General features: G+C 35.5%; 5 protein-coding genes across 5 annotated transcripts; all 5 read left to right on the top strand.

Annotated features, from left to right (window-relative positions):
* Positions 1-1,282: 1,282 nt before the first annotated feature.
* LOC110614690 lies at positions 1,283-3,983 on the top strand. Its single transcript, XM_021756307.2, has 4 exons — positions 1,283-1,392; positions 1,564-2,920; positions 3,017-3,180; positions 3,282-3,983. The coding sequence occupies exons 1-4, from the start codon at positions 1,339-1,341 to the stop codon at positions 3,819-3,821; spliced, it is 2,115 nt and encodes a 704-aa protein (XP_021611999.2). The 5' UTR covers positions 1,283-1,338; the 3' UTR covers positions 3,822-3,983.
* Positions 3,984-4,111: 128 nt separating this feature from the next.
* LOC110614687 (65-kDa microtubule-associated protein 4) lies at positions 4,112-10,271 on the top strand. The gene is made up of 14 exons (XM_021756305.2): positions 4,112-5,255; positions 5,360-5,557; positions 5,628-5,885; positions 6,281-6,490; positions 6,591-6,746; positions 6,865-7,024; positions 7,234-7,382; positions 7,463-7,550; positions 7,704-7,777; positions 7,961-8,035; positions 8,143-8,632; positions 8,720-8,915; positions 9,003-9,149; positions 10,136-10,271. The coding sequence occupies exons 1-13, from the start codon at positions 4,881-4,883 to the stop codon at positions 9,145-9,147; spliced, it is 2,574 nt and encodes an 857-aa protein (XP_021611997.2). The 5' UTR covers positions 4,112-4,880; the 3' UTR covers positions 9,148-9,149; positions 10,136-10,271.
* Positions 10,251-11,256, top strand: LOC122721253 (vestitone reductase-like). Its single transcript, XM_043957056.1, has 3 exons — positions 10,251-10,595; positions 10,677-10,886; positions 10,964-11,256. The coding sequence occupies exons 1-3, from the start codon at positions 10,279-10,281 to the stop codon at positions 11,163-11,165; spliced, it is 729 nt and encodes a 242-aa protein (XP_043812991.1). The 5' UTR covers positions 10,251-10,278; the 3' UTR covers positions 11,166-11,256.
* A 2,100-nt stretch (positions 11,257-13,356) lies between these two features.
* On the top strand, positions 13,357-14,855 carry LOC110614686 (vestitone reductase-like). Its single transcript, XM_043957122.1, has 4 exons — positions 13,357-13,516; positions 13,651-14,175; positions 14,263-14,458; positions 14,546-14,855. The coding sequence occupies exons 1-4, from the start codon at positions 13,396-13,398 to the stop codon at positions 14,688-14,690; spliced, it is 987 nt and encodes a 328-aa protein (XP_043813057.1). The 5' UTR covers positions 13,357-13,395; the 3' UTR covers positions 14,691-14,855.
* Positions 14,856-15,001: 146 nt separating this feature from the next.
* Positions 15,002-16,830, top strand: LOC110614683 (vestitone reductase). Its single transcript, XM_043957121.1, has 4 exons — positions 15,002-15,455; positions 15,689-16,219; positions 16,291-16,486; positions 16,557-16,830. Exons 1-4 carry the CDS (start codon positions 15,335-15,337, stop codon positions 16,696-16,698), a joined length of 990 nt encoding a protein of 329 aa, XP_043813056.1. The 5' UTR covers positions 15,002-15,334; the 3' UTR covers positions 16,699-16,830.
* The last annotated feature ends 111 nt before the right edge of the window (positions 16,831-16,941 follow it).

The raw sequence follows: 16,941 nt of genomic DNA, 5'->3' as shown, positions 1-16,941 counted from the left end.
AATTCAGTTCGGTGATGAGACATAAAGAAAGATAATAAGTCCAGTCACTTCGTAGTCCTGTTTGCATATGCGTCGGGGAAATTAAATGATCGTTTGGCATGGAGAGGGCTCTCACACTTTTAGATGTACGGACCTACGTGATAAAGACAGACAGTCCTACAACAGAAAAATCGTTAGACGTCAAAAAAATAAAAAGAGGAAAACATTTTTCTTTCAATCTAAACTTATATACACGTAAAATTCTATTCTCTACATCTTAGAATATTAAAATTAAAAAGTTGAAATTAATATTGATTTTAAAAATATATTTATTGAATTTTAAAAATATTTTTATTGAATTTTAAAAATATTAAGATTAAGTAAATTATTTAGATATAACTATAATTATTTTTGTAAATATGATGTGAATGTTTTAACCGACAATTCATGAATGGCAATATATGGCGTGCGTTGAAGGAGAGTAAGATGAAAGATTTACCTTAAATCTCGTGTTTTGTTTTATATTTTGAAATTTAGATTTCAAAAGTTCTATTTTATAATTTTAAATTTAAAAGTAAAATATTTTATTTCATTACTAAACTAATTTAAAATTATAAATTAAAAACAGATGTGAATATTGATAGATGGTTGATTGATGTTATAGATTATAGGAAGTAAATATATTAATATAGGAAGTAAATATTGATAGATGGTTGATTGATGTTATAGATTATAGGAAATAAATATATTAATATAAGAAGCAAATATTTATAGATGAGTTAAGTTGTTTAATCTTAGGGATTGTATAAGTATAGATTTGATTTTTCTATTTTCCTTCCTGTTTAGATAAATAGCTTGTAATCTTTATTATGAAATATAACAATAAAATATTATATTTTTACATGGTATCATAGCAAGTATCAAACATTCATCATGGCAAAGAAATCTCAGAGACGCCCTGTGCGACAGGAAAGAGACCAATCTGGGTGTATGTGGGGTTTAGTTAGTATGTGGGTTTAGTTAGTATGTTTGACTTCCGCCATTGTCGATCAACTCAAACGCTGCTTTCAGATAGGAGACATGGGCCCAAGCGTGCTGTTGGTGAGAAACTCTCTTCTACATCCATAATCTAAACAATTGTTTGACATTTGTCAGCATATAGGTGGACACACACACATGCAGTGTAGAAATAACCTGTTAATGATTTTGTACTTATTATTGAACCACAGTATTATAGTTAACATGTTAGCTATATCCTCAGAATTTCTAACAGATAAATTTTTATTATTCACTTTAAGTTTGCAAAACTTTTCCATAACTGTTGAACTGTGTTGTTCTTCTGCAGCTACTGTGAATGCAATGAATAAGTCTGCCTTGCTGACCAATCTTGATGAAAATCATCAAGGAATTATTGTAAGTTTGTCAACTTTTGCATCCACAACTGAATCTCTCTTGCACAATTTTTCTTGTGATAATTTTCCTTTTGATGAAGGGATGTATAATTGTAGTGAAAGCCTGTGAAATTTTGTAGGCTGCTCTCTCTTTGTAGATTACTTAATATTTACTTCTTTGCAAAAATATCAGGGGGGTGAAGAGAGCATAACAATAGCAGTTGATGATGGTAAACCTAGTGTGAAGAAACTAATGGAAGAAGAGATGTTTTGTGAGGAAGGCTTAAAGAAGCAGATGGACAGTGCGGAACCAAAACAGTCTAATTCAGAATATGGAGGCAATAAAAGGAAAAACTGCAAAAGAACAAACAGAGGTGTGGAAAAAACTGGAACGGAAAAAACCCTTGGGTCATCACCTGAATCTCAGAGTATCATAAGAAACAAAGGGACAAATGGAGTTGGTTGCTGCTTTTTTCTCACTGAAATTAAAAGAAGATTAAAACAAGCTATAGGCAAAGAGCAGCAAGAGATCGCTCCTGATGGTGCTTCAAAGAGATTTGCTAATAAGTATCGAGCAAGGGGTGATAGTGACAAAAAATATAGAGAGAATAATGGAAGAAATTCTCTTGGTAAGGACCACTTCTTTAATGAAAAGATTGCCAGGCCTCCATCTGCTGTCAGAAAGGAAGAGAAGACTGACATGTTGAAAGAATGTGAAATAGATTTGGAGCGGGAAACTGCTGCTTACCCCAAGAATAGAATGGCTAACATTTACGTGGAGGTCAAGAAGCATCTCTCTGATATGCTTACCAGTGGCACAGGGGTTCAGAATTTTTCGAGTGGACAGGTTCCAAAATCTCTTGGGAGGATTCTCTCCTTTCCTGAGTACAACTTTTCTCCTACTGGCAGTCCTGGAAGAGAGTGGGGGCAAGGCCTTGTTACTGCACAGATGAGGTTTTCTAGCAATAACGAGTTTCAGAAACATGAAAGTAATGGTGGCCATCGCGGTCGAATGACACTAAACTCAGAAACTGACTTGTGTGTTTCTAATGACCCTGCTTATAGTCAAGCAGTAACATCTGCAAACCCAAATTCAAGTTCTCCTTGTGAACTTGCCCAGGATAATGAAGTTGATAAAATCTTGTGCACTATTGGAGATACTGACATGTTGAAAGAATGTGAAATAGATTTGGAGCGGGAAACTGCTGCTTACCCCAAGAATAGAATGGCTAACATTTACGTGGAGGCCAAGATCTCCTTTCCTGAGTACAACTTTTCTCCTACTGGCTCTCCTGGAAGAGAGTGGGGGCAAGGCTTTGTTACTGCACAGATGAGGTTTTCTAACAATAACGAGTTTCAGAAACATGAAAGTAATGGTGGCCATCGTGGTCGAATGACACTAAACTCAGAAACTGACTTGTGTGTTTCTAATGACCCTGCTTATAGTCAAGCAGTAACATCTGCAAACCCAAATTCAAGTTCTCCTTGTGAACTTGCCCAGGATAATGAAGTTGATAAAATATTGTGCACTATTGGAGATACTTCAGGAGGTATTACCTTCTCACTTGCCTATGGCAATATATGGGTGGATAAATTATTTTCTCCTGCATTTTTCCTTAATATTTCATCGTCCATAAATTATGCAGGTGATGTGGATATTGTAAAATCAGCTGAAATTGGAGTACAAGAAGACTGCAATATCTCGGATACTCTTTCTGAACCAATCAACTCTTCTAGGACTGGAGATGACCAAAATGGTGACGTATCTGAAGCTTGTGATGGAAAAACATTTTCTCGCTGCTCAAAACATGTAAATTTTCTTGCTGATTTCTGTGTCCTTGGCTACCTACTAATTCTTCCTCCTTCATCTGTAACATTTTAAGTCTAAAAACTTTATTGTTCCTTGTCCAGGATTTAAATGAAGAAAACCAACTTCCACTTTCTGCATTAACATCCCCATCCACCTCTCCAATCACCAAGAACGATAACAATCTAGAAGGTGTTGTAGAAGTATCAGAGCGGCCAAGTCCTGTATCTGTTCTTGAGCCACTTTTCACAGAGGAGGTAGAGTTCTTTCCGAACCAATTTTGCTATGACAAGAAACTTCTCTTTGATTGTGTTGATGAGGTTCTCAAGGACGTATATGGGAAGAATTTTGGTTGCCCCCTTGGGTTATCATTCGCAAAACCTACTGTCCGGCCTGCTCCAGACATGAAAAATCCTATTCACGAGATATGGGAAGGAGTGTATCGGTATCTCCTCCCATTGCCACTGCCCTGTACAAAAGAGCTGATAGTCGAGAAAGATATGGCTAAAACTGGAACATGGATGGACCTTCGATATGATAGTGAAACTATCATCACTGAGATTGGGGAAGCCATTTTCAAAGATCTGATGGAAGAAATTATTGAAGATATCAAAAACAGCCACCAACACATGGTCATTCGTTGACCAAGCTTATTACCATCTTCTTTTTATTTATTTGTTAGCTAATGGCTTAGTAGTCTACCGAATTATTAGCTAGCTTTAGTTACCTAATCGTTTTGCTGTTACCGATTCTTTAGTTGATAGTAAATCTGTTTTGCTACGTTCCTATGACTCAATAAAATGTTGGTGCAACATGTCTTTTGTAAGCCTATAAATAGGCAGTCATTTCATTGAATAATATACAATCTCCTTAGCAGCTTTATTCCTCCTGTTTTGTGAGTTATATATTCTTTCTTTTTGTCTTTCTTCTTGTCGTTTGTCAGCTCTTTGTTCATCAGAAATTATGTTAGGCTGTATAAGTGGGATTTCAGAAGGTGGATTTTTTCAAATGCAGATGAATTGAAGGATCAGAGTAGCATCAAGTTGTGAATGACATTTTACTTCTGTTTGTTCATACCAATAATTGACTTCCATTGTTACTGGGTGGGAAGGAAACTAACCAAGCCATTGCTTGTGTGGCCGGAGCAGTTACATTTCAGCAGAAGGCAGCTTCTTTGACCTATTGGGATGTCCAGGACAGACTTGACAGAGATTTTTATTTCTAACTTTGCCATTGAGATCGTGCACATATCCAACAGTTCTGACATAAAACCATGAGAGCTTGGGAACTCTACCAGGCACAAGTCCTCTAATGAAGGTTGCACACTTCATGGACAGGAATCAGAGGGAGCCAATCAGGCAAGTGCTTGTTGCTATCAACAAAGACTACTTGCTCTCCATGGCAATTTCTTCAACCATGACCAGATCAGGGCCTTACGCTCAGTTGAAAACAGAAGTGTTATCATTGTAGAATTTGTAGATTATGGTGATTGGTGTGCATTGTGTCAGTTAAGAATGCTGTGTTATTTCTTGTTTGCCCTGATTTCATTCATGCTCCAGTCCAACTTTTGTTTATTTTGCCTCTTCTTTATTTATGAAGTTGGGTTTCTGTGAGTTTGTGGCTATTTGGATGTATCATAGGGGTGATTTTGCACGAGTGCAATTACCAAGCCATTACTTTGTGATCTGATTTATGAATAATTAATGCAGGGAATTCATGGGATACATGTGATGTGCCTGCTTAGCGGCTCTGTCTCACTCTCTTTCCCTCTCTCTCCCTCTCCTTCTCTTAACGGTTCGTCCCGCTCCTTCCATTTCCCTCCTCATTTCATCAAATTCAAGCGTTACTTTTCTGTCCCCCCTTTCTCTTTCTCTGGGGCTTTCCTTCGAACACCCACCTCGACACACAGTTCTATATATACTCTCTATTTCAAAACTCACTCCATCATCCAACACTTAACAATCCTCCCTCCGGTGTCAGCGTTTACTGATCCTTTCCCCGTCGCCATGCATAACAACCACAATGATCGCTTCGCCAGTATTGAAACAACTTGTGGTTTGTTGCTATTGGAATTGCAGGTTTTTTCTCCTTTGTTGTTTTCAATTTGATTTGTGCGTGTGGTTATCTTTGTTTGGGTGTTTGTGTGAATTTTGTTTTCTGTTTTTGTTTTCGTGGATATCAGAAACTATGGGATGAAGTGGGAGATAATGACGTTCAAAGGGATAAGGTATTGTTTGAAATTGAAGAAGAGTGCCTCGAGGTGTATAGGAGAAAAGTTGATGAAGCGGGAAAGTGTAGATCTGAATTGCTACGTGAAATTGCTTCGCTTGAAGCGGAGATTGAGGATATATGTTCTGTATTGAGTGAGCAACCTGTAAAAGTAAGTGTAATTAGGTTGGCCAAGTTCATATTTCATGGAACGAAAATTGAATTGTTTGTTTTGCATTCAGGATGAGCAGAAAGCCGGTGAAAGTTTAAGAGAAAAACTTCAAATAATTGTTCCACAGTTGGAGGAAATGCGGAAGAGAAAAGCAGAGAGGGAGAAGCAATTCGCTGAAGTTTTAGACGAACTAAAGAACATTTCGATAGAGATATTCGGTTCTGCTACAGAAATTAATATGTGCGGGAAGCTTGTGGACAGTGACAACTTATCTATGAGAAGATTAGAACAGTTAAGGAATCAGTTGTGTGAGCTTCAGAATGAGAAGGTTTGTCTTCCTGTTACGTGCCGATCTCAAAATTATCAAAATTTGGAAATTGACACCGCAAATGTTTAGGGTATGATTGTTAATAAGGTTGGAGAGCTGTCGTTGAGATATCAGAACATTAAAAATATCAGTTAGACGGCATTAAAATTAAAGTTAATATTTTTAATAATACAAATTTAAAACTCTAACATAATTACTCAATTTTCTTTTTCCAATTGTTCTTTTCAACCACATCTGAAATGGACAAGAAACACTTTTATTCTCCAAATATGAACCCAAATGTTGCTTTAATCATTGTATGTTCTGGTATATTTTTTCATAGACCATTATGGAATTGGGAATTGTGGTTCCAACATATTTTGTTATCTGACTGATTTACTGTATATCAAATGTAGAGCAATCGTTTGAAGCAAGTAGAGTGTCATTTGGACACTCTGAGCTCCCTGTGTGAGGTTCTTGGTATGGATTTCAAAAACACAATTCACGAGATCCATCCAACTCTGGATGATTCTAAACGAGCAAAAGACGTAACCAGTTATACAATTGAGAGGTTGACTACTGTAATACAAAGTGTTCGAGATGTCAAGATACAGAGAATGCAGAGGGTTGGTATTTGAGCAAATTTTCTCATGCATTGTTCCAGAACATCTTTTTGTTTTTATAATTCCTTCTGCTTGGCATACCTAATATTGAAAATTCAATCAGCTTCAAGGTCTTGGAACCGTCCTTCTGGAGCTTTGGGATTTGATGGGCACTCCTATTGAGGAGCAACAGATGTTTCAGAATGTTACCAGTGTTATTGCTGCTTCAGAACACCAAATTACTGAGTGTAATATGCTTTCCATGGATTTCATTAACCAAGTGAGTTATAATTGTTGGAGTGAAAAGATTTTATAATTTCCTACTCAATTCACTTTATTTGCCAATTTCAGCACAAGCATGACTAGACATACCAAGTACTTGCTCTTTTCTTCCATAGGTTGAGGACGAAGTCTCAAGGCTCAAGCAGCTCAAATCAACTAAACTGAAAGAGATTATTCTGAAGAAGAGGTTGGAACTAGAAGAGATATGCAGGAATTCACACATTGTGACAGAATTACTTACTGCAGCAACATATTCGATTGAAGCTGAACCATCTGGTAAGGGTTTGAGGAAATGAACAATCTAGAATTAGAGGTATCCTGAGAATATTATCCATGCCAGCATAGTGGGACATATGTCAATGCTGTTCGTCACTGCCATGAAGGCCTGGAAATGCTTTGATGCCAAAGAAAGTAGATGAGACAATTGTTATCTTATGAATCAGTAACCATACAAATGTCTTAAAGTTATGTAATATCATCTACAGGAGTGGATCCTGTGCATTTACTAGAAGAGATTGAGTTTGAAATTGCTAAGGTTAAAGAGGAAGCTTTTAGGAGGAAGGAAATACTTGACAAAGTGGAGAAATGGTTTGGTGCATGTGAAGAAGAGTGCTGGCTTGAGGAGTATAACTGGGTTGACCATTTTTCTGCTCTTGAAAATAATTTCATTTATCTAGTCCTCAGTTCGATCTCCTTATGCATTGTATTTTATAGGATGAAACTCGTTATAATGCCGGACGAGGTGCACATCTTACTTTGAAACGTGCAGAGAAAGCTCGTGCAGTTGTTAACAAAATCCCTGGTAAGGATATTACCTTGCTGCTGTCTCAAAATGGTTCCATTCATGGCAAATCCATTTTGCTTTAACCTTCTTATACTTGGGGAATAGGATATTCTTCTGATAATTAGCTTATCTAGTTATGATATTTCTTTGTTTTGGTTGGTGATGGAGCAGCAATGGTGGAGACATTGACTTCAAAAACAAAAGCTTGGGAGAAAGAACAAGGAGTTCCATTCTTATATGATGGTGTAAGTTCTCTCTCTAAGCCAATAAAATTAATGGCAAGGTGGAGATCTTCATTTCAAAATTTAATCTGGTCCTTATCTAAGTTGTCCCAGATTGGATTTGATATATTCCATTGTCCTTAATTCAGATTCCATTTTTGTTGAACCTGAATTAAATTATTTGTCTCATAATTATTTGTTGTGTAGGAACGGCTTCTTTCTAGACTGGAACAGTACAACAACCTAAGGAAAGCGAAGGAACAAGAAAAGATAAGACAAAGAGTACGTATGAACTTTGTTCAATTAGTCTTTGCAAAATGTTCTCTTCCTTTCTCTTTCTCATATACGATACGATTTTACCTTATATAAATAGTTTCTGTATATTTTAGGACCAGAAGAAACTTCAGGTCCAGCTGATAGCAGAGCAGGAAGCACTTTTTGGTGCAAAATTCAGTCCATCAAAGAGTGGAAAGAAGGCCTCTAGAACTTCAGTAGGATTTGCAAGCAACCGGAAACTCTCTCTTGGCGGAGCGATGCTTCAGAACTTAAAAGCTGATAAATCATGTCCTCACATGCATATAAATAAGAAAGGCGATGGTTTGAATCAAAATGTCTACTTGGGTTCCCAGCAGAATGGTGGTTTTGCAACTCAGACCTATGGTATCTCGTTATATAATCGGAGCTCTCGTTTTGAAACTCCCTTGAAGTCTCCCTTTGGTCCTTACCTGATTTCGAAGACATTAACAGAGAAGACAACTCTTGAATTCGCAGAAGAACATGGGTTAGATCTTGTGACAGTAATTCCTTCTTTTATAGTTGGTCCCTTTATTTGTCCTAAATTCCCTGGTTCAGTACACACAGCAATGTCTATGATACTGGGTAAGTTCCAAAATCTTAATTTGGTGGATGGTTAAAGAAGACCCTGCATGGAAACTTTCTTCACTTGATAAAATTAACATCTTTTAGGTGAGAGGGAGCAATATGCTGCTTTGCTCAATGTATCAATGGTGCACACAGATGATGTGGCAAGAGCACACATATTTCTCTTTGAATATCCTGATGCAAAAGGGAGATTCATTTGTTCTTCACACACCATCACCATTGAAGAGATGTCTAAATTTCTTTCTGCAAAGTATTCAGAGTTCCCAATACCAGAAGTGGAGTGAGTAATACTTTTTTTTATGCCCATTTTCTTCCTTTAATACTGCATATGAAGATGATGAGAATGTTAATTTTGCTTCCTTGACAGATCCCTGAAGGATATTAAGGGCATTAGAACCCCTGGATTGTCTTCAAAGAAACTGTTGGACTCTGGTTTTGAATTCAAGTATGGGCTAGATGAGATGTTCGATGGAGCAATCAAATGCTGCAAAGAGAAGGGCTACCTCCAGTAATTGTAGGAATATCTTAGTTCGTGTATATTCTCTGTTTACAGAATGCTATCGATGCTTAATATATAATGGCACTGTAGATTGCAAAGGACGTTGGATCCATCAATCCAACAAATCCGTGTGCAATTTGGAAGTTGCTATTACAATAATATATTGCTTTGATCACATGTTCAAAGAGGGGAAATTCCAAGAATAAGGACATTTGCATGAGTTGTTCCACTTCCAAGAGTCTATCCTCAATACCCATCCGTGAGAAAGATCATTAAAGTAATATTGTTAAAACAGAAATCATTTTATTTAGGGTCAAAAAGTGAATTTTCCATTGAAAGGGAGGGCAAATTTTTGTCTATATTTAGTTCACCGTGTACTCAAAATACAAATATGTGAGTCAAGATACAAGCATGCAAGTCAAGGGATGGTTGGATATATAATACATACAGGCCGACCAAATTGTCTGATGTCCATGAAAAGCCGCAAGTGAGACTGCTAGGTTCTGACCATGTCAAACTCAAAATAATTATGTAATCCATGTCTTATCCTGATAATATAAATCCTCCTCCTCCACACACACACACACACACACACAGAGAAAGAGGAAGACAGATAAACAGGGGAAAGGAGAGAGATGGAAGGAGATAAAGGCACAGTATGTGTTACAGGTGGCACTGGATATGTAGCATCATGGTTGATCATGAGGCTTCTTGATTATGGTTACTCTGTTCACACCACCATTAGATCCCACCCAGGTAACAGACATGACTGGCTTTTACACGCTTACTGGAATCTTTCCAAGTGCACTTGTCTATTCTAGCTTGAACACCAACATATGGGGTTCTTGATCTTTGCTTATGTCCCATAAGTGCCTGTATTAATGTTTGATTTCTTCGAAAAATCTTAATTGAAGTAGTTCCATGTTATCGCTGAGAACCTGAGTTTTCTAATAATTTAGGATATGGGAATGTTCAGTCATCTTTATCATTTGTCTGAACAGATCAGAAGAGAGATGTATCCTTCCTAACAAGTCTACCAGGAGCGACCAATAAGCTCCGAATCTTCCATGCAGATCTTAGCGATCCGGATAGTTTTGATGTTGCTATTGAAGGATGTATTGGAGTCTTTCATGTTGCTAACCCAATGCCTACTCATTTCGACAGCGGAGAATCTGAGGAAGTTGTTATCAGTAAGGCAATTGATGGAACATTAGGAATCTTAAGAGTGTGTTTGAACTCAAAGACAGTGAAGCGAGTAGTATATACTTCTAGTGCATCTGCAGTTGATTTTAATAACAAGACTGCACAAGTAATGGATGAAAGTTTTTGGAGTGATGTTGATTACATTAAAGCCTTGAATTCCTTTGCAAGTTCTTACTGTAGTTCTGCCTTTGGTTGTTGGACCCTTCATTTGTCCTTATATACCCAGCTCCGTCTACTTGGCTCTCGCTGTGATCTTTGGTAAGCAAAAAGAAAAAAAAATCAATGAGTTCTTATTTCTTTCTTAATTGCACCAAATTTAGCATAAAAATATGTGACAAGTTTGTTTTATTGTATAGGGAATCTAGAGTATGAGGATTTTAATAATTTCTACTTGGTGCACATCGATGATGCGGCCAGTGCTCATATATTTCTTCTTGAAGATCCTAATGCAAAAGGGAGGTACATTTGTTCCTATCTTCAAATGACCACTCCTGCACTGGTCCAATTTCTTTCTGCAAAACTGCAGGAATTTCAACTGCCGGCCATGAAGTGAGTAGTCTTGCGTTGATTCTCTATTTTCGTTCTCTTCAATTTTAAAAGATTTAACGATTAATTGGGATTTGCAGTCAATTGAAGGAGATTGAAGAGTCTAGACTATGTAATCTCTCATCAATGAAACTCATGGACTTGGGGTTCAAGTTTGGGTTTGGTATTGAAGATATGTTTGGTGGAGCTATTCAGTGCTGCAGAGACAAGGGCCTGCTTAATCAAATAGTGTATAAAAAACCAGAAGTAAGCCCTGAAAAAGAATGGGCAGACATGAGCTAATAAAACATCAGCAGCGGAGCTTGTACATTCTGAAAAAATTGATCGATGTGTTATAAACTAAACAACTTCTATATATATATATTTCCTTCAAGAGAGAGAGACTGAACTTGCAAGAAGTCATTCTACTAAGGGCTGAAATGGAACAAGTTCTCAAGGAGCTACTATCTAAGCATCAATCACCATTAGAATATATTTATAAAAAAAAAAGGTTACATGGAATGTGATGGAAACGCAGATAACACGCTTACGAAAAATTTATTATAGGCATTTAGTGTATACGTAGTCGCCCAATAAAATTTAATTAAATATGTAATGAATTTGACTTATTTATTATTTATTTATTAATTATATATATAAATCTGAACACATGAGGAGATATACGAGTTTGTATGTAGTTATTTTTCACCCACCATAATTATAAAAAAATATGCCTGAATTTATTTCTGTCAAGTATTGATATTATTTCAATAAAAAATATTTATATTATAGTAGTTTGAATCTTAAATATATTTTTTATTGTAATTTAATATAAAAATATACTTTAAATAGCTAAAAAATAATTATGAAATTTCGAAATGTATTTTAAACGATAAATAATTTATTTTAACGTTTAATTTATATATAAATTTAATTACTGTTTTTAATTTATATTTTATAGTGATTTATATTATAATTTGAATAAAATATTATATAAAGTTTGCGATTGTAATGGATAACAATTAACATGACCCTTTTTTTTATAAATTTAATAACTTAAATAAACTAAAATAAACCTAGGATTTGACATTTTTTAAGTCAGTGTAGTTTATTTTTTTATTAAATTCTATCTTTGAAAATTTTAAAGGATAAGATGGAACCGCGGCCTTTTTCTTTATCCAGAAGTTTCGAAATTTAAATTCTGAGTATGGTGGAATAACACTCTTATTCTTTATTCAGAAGTTTTAAATTTGAATTCTGAATATTAAAGAGAGTATATTTTTTTTAATAAATATACGCCATGTGAATTCAAATTAATAACTAGTCAATTTTAAATATCAAATAATTTATATAAAAAAATCTTTCTTCATTTTTTTATAAATTTCTTATTTACATTTATTAATGGTATATATTTAATTAATAAAATATTATTTATTTAAATTTAAATATGAAATTTATCATAAATTTAATTAATATATCACTCATTTCTTATTTACAATTTCGGCAAGCTTGCATGGTCCACCGTGCAGGAGAGATTGTTGCTATTAGGGAGGCTTTGGTACAGTTAAAATTTGAAGGGTTTACGAAAGTCCAGCTGCAATCTGATGCCTTACTTGTCATGCAGGCTATTGCGTGTTTTTTTTTTTTTCATGCCAAGTAGTATATTTGAAAAATTATTATTATTATCCAGTCACTTCGTAGTCCTGTCTGTATATGCGTTGGGAAAATTAAATGATCGTTTGGCGTGGAGAGGGCTCTCACACTTTTAGATGTACGGACCTACGTGATAGAGACAGACAGTCCTATAGCAGAAAAGTTGTTAGACGTCAAAAAAATAAAAAGAGAAAAACATTTTTCTTTCAATCTAAACTTATATACACCGTAAAATTCTATTCTCTACATCTCAGAATATTAAAATTAAAAAGTTGAAATTAATATTCATTTTAAAAATATATTTATTGAATTTTAAAAATATTTTTATTGAATTTTAAAAATATTAAGATTAAGTAAATTATTTAGATATAACTATAATTATTTTTGTAAATATGATGTGAATGTTTTAACCGACAATTCATGAATGGCAATATATGGCGTGCGTTGAAGGAGAGTAAGATGAAAGATTTACCTTAAATCTCGTGTTTTGTTTTATATTTTGAAATTTAGATTTCAAAAGTTCTATTTTATAATTTTAAATTTAAAAGTAAAATATTTTATTTCATCACTAAACTAATTTAAAATTATAAATTAAAAACAGATGTGAATATTTTAATACCAAAAATTTTATTACACTAAAAATAAATTTCAAACACTATAACTTATAATTTTAATTAATTATATTTTAATATTAAAAAATTTAAAATTTTTTAATATTTAATAAAATTTAATATTTTAAAATAAATATAATTAGAAAATTAATAAAAATATTTTAATTAATGTGTGTTAAAAAACTAAATGGACAAAAGAGAAATATTACTGCTATAAAAAGATTAGATATCGAGTTGTCCGTGTGTTTCATCTTCCTCGAGTGCTTTTGATGGAAGCAGATAAAGGTAAAGTATGTGTTACAGGAGGTACTGGATTCCTTGCTTCATGGTTGATCATGAGGCTTCTCGAACATCGATATTCAGTCCACGCCACTATTAGACCTCACCCTGGTAAGGCTCCTCTTTCAGATTATTATTATTTTTTTTAATGGAATCATCGATACTTCTCAAATCGCATTCGAATAAACGAGTCCTAATTTATAGGTTTATACATATAAATTTTGAATATTTGATAACATGATCAGAACACAAGAGGGATGTTAGCTTCTTGACAAGCCTGCCAGGAGCGTCGGAGAAACTCCAAATCTTCGAAGCTGATCTGAGTGTCCCAGAAAGTTTTGAAGCAGCGATTAAAGGATGCATTGGTGTATTTCATGTAGCTACTCCAGTAGATTTCGAAAACAAAGAACCTGAGAATGTGATTGTCAGAAGAACAATCGATGGAACATTAGGGATCTTAAAAGCATGTTTGAACTCCAAGACAGTGAAGAGGGTTGTGTACACTTCCAGTGCATCAGCAGTTGCATTTATCGACAAGGCTGTGGACACAATGGATGAGAGCTTTTGGAGTGATGTGGATTTCATCAAGTCCTTGAAGTCTCCCTTTGGTCCTTACCTGATTTCGAAGACATTAACAGAGAAGACAACTCTTGAATTCGCAGAAGAACATGGGTTAGATCTTGTGACAGTAATTCCTTCTTTTATAGTTGGTCCCTTTATTTGTCCTAAATTCCCTGGTTCAGTACACACAGCAATGTCTATGATACTGGGTAAGTTCCAAAATCTTCATTTGGTGGATGGTTAAAGAATACCCTGCATGGAAACTTTCTTCACTTGATAAAATTAACATCTTTTAGGTGAGAGGGAGCAATATGCTGCTTTGCTCAATGTATCAATGGTGCACACAGATGATGTGGCAAGAGCACACATATTTCTCTTTGAATATCCTGATGCAAAAGGGAGATTCATTTGTTCTTCACACACCATCACCATTGAAGAGATGTCTAAATTTCTTTCTGCAAAGTATTCAGAGTTCCCAATACCAGAAGTGGAGTGAGTAATGCTTATTTTTATGCCCATTTTCTTCCTTTAATACTGCATATGAAGATGATGAGAATGTTAATTTTGCTTCCTTGACAGATCCCTGAAGGATATTAAGGGCATTAGAACCCCTGGATTGTCTTCACAGAAACTGTTGGACTCTGGTTTTGAATTCAAGTATGGGCTAGATGAGATGTTCGATGGAGCAATCAAATGCTGCAAAGAGAAGGGCTACCTCCAGTAATTGTAGGAATATCTTAGCCCGTGTATATTCTCTGTTTACAGAATGCTATCGATGCTTAATATATAATGGCACTGTAGATTGCAAAGGATGTTGGATCCATCAGTCCAACAAATCCGTGTGCAATTTGGAAGTTGCTATTACAATAATATATTGCTTTGATCACAAGTTCAAAGAGGGGAAATTCCAAGAATAAGGACATTTGCATGAGTTGTTCCACTTCCAAGAGTCTATCCTCAATACCCATCCATGAGAAAGATCATTAAAGTAATATTGTTAAAACAGAAATCATTTTATTTAGGGTCAAAAAGTGAATTTTCCATTGAAAGGGAGGGCAAATTTTTGTCTATATTTAGTTCACCGTGTACCCAAAATACAAATATGTGAGTCAAGATATAAACATGCAAGTCAAGGGATGGTTGGATATATAATACATACAGGCCTACCAAATTGTCTGATGTCCATGAAAAGCCGCAAGTGAGACTGCTAGGTTCTGACCATGTCAAACTCAAAATAATTATGTAATCCATGTCTTATCCTGATAATATAAATCCTCCTCCTCCACACACACACACACACACACACACACACACAGAGAGAGAGAGAGAGAGAAAGAGGAAGACAGATAAACAGGGGAAAGGAGAGAGATGGAAGGAGATAAAGGCACAGTATGTGTTACAGGTGGCACTGGATATGTAGCATCATGGTTGATCATGAGGCTTCTTGATTATGGTTACTCTGTTCACACCACCATTAGATCCCACCCAGGTAACAGACATGACTGGCTTTTACACGCTTACTGGAATCTTTCCAAGTGCACTTGTCTGTTTTTGCTTGAACACCAACATATGGGGTTCTTGATCTTTGCTTATGTCCCATAAGTGCCTGTATTAATGTTTGATTTCTTCGAAAAATCTTAATTGAAGTAGTTCCATTTTACCGCTGAGAACCTGAGTTTTCTAATAATTTAGGATAGTCATCTTTATCATTTGTCTGAACAGATCAGAAGAGAGATGTATCCTTCCTAACAAGTCTACCAGGAGCGACCAATAAGCTTCGAATCTTCCATGCAGATCTTAGCGATCCGGATAGTTTTGATGTTGCTATTGAAGGATGTATTGGAGTCTTTCATGTTGCTAACCCAATGCCTACTCATTTCGACAGCGGAGAATCTGAGGAAGTTGTTATCAGTAAGGCAATTGATGGAACATTAGGAATCTTAAGAGTGTGTTTGAACTCAAAGACAGTGAAGCGAGTAGTATATACTTCTAGTGCATCTGCAGTTGATTTTAATAACAAGACTGCACAAGTAATGGATGAAAGTTTTTGGAGTGATGTTGATTACATTAAAGCCTTGAATTCCTTTGCAAGTTCTTACTGGGTTTCCAAGTTGTTGGCTGAGAAGAGAGCTCTCGAATTCGCCGAAGAACATGGATTAGACCTTGTGACAGTAATCCCTTCTTTCGTTGTCGGTCCCTTCATATGTCCGAATCTCCCCGGCTCACTGGAGGCAGCATTAGCTATGGTTCTGGGTAAGTATACTAAGTGATCAATTTCTAGGATTTCCCAAGTGATCATCTTGTTCTAATGGATATCGTTTCAGGTAAGCCGGATCTGTATAATCTTCTTGTCAATACAAATATGGTGCACGTTGATGATCTAGTAAGAGCACATATCTTCCTTCTTGAATATCCCAATGCACAAGGGAGATACATGTGTTCTTCAGATGTTATAACTATTGAAGAGATGTCTGAATTTCTTTCTACCAACTACCCAGAGCTCTCAATACCAACGGTGGAGTGAGTAATTCTTCTCATCCTTTTTTATTAAGAAACTACCAGAAAATTGTTAATTTTGCTTTCTTGGCAGGTCGTTGAAGGAAGTTAAAGGACGCAAATGCCCTGTCCTGTCGTCCAAGAAACTGACAGATTCTGGTTTCGAATTTAGGTATGGGGTTAAAGAAATGTTTGATGGAGCAATACAATGCTGCAAAGAGAAGGGCTATCTCTAGGTTTATAACATCACTGTCGTTGCTCAGGCTGCTAGATCCAGCTGCGTTATCTTTCTATGTTTACCACTAGAACTATGAGCGTTAGCTTGCTCAATTATCTTATTTATGCTTTGGATTTTACCATTCGAGTCATTTAGCTATGCAAATAACTTCCATAAGAGGACTTTTTGTTAATTTGTTGGCAAAACATAATGTAAAATATATTTTTTTATAAAAAAATATTTTTAATAGAAAAATTTTATA

This window comes from Manihot esculenta, chromosome 5 (assembly GCF_001659605.2).
Source record: "Manihot esculenta cultivar AM560-2 chromosome 5, M.esculenta_v8, whole genome shotgun sequence".
Lineage (NCBI taxonomy): Eukaryota > Viridiplantae > Streptophyta > Magnoliopsida > Malpighiales > Euphorbiaceae > Manihot > Manihot esculenta.
Note: the sequence above shows the minus strand (reverse complement) of the source record. Positions and strands in the feature narration are given on the sequence as shown.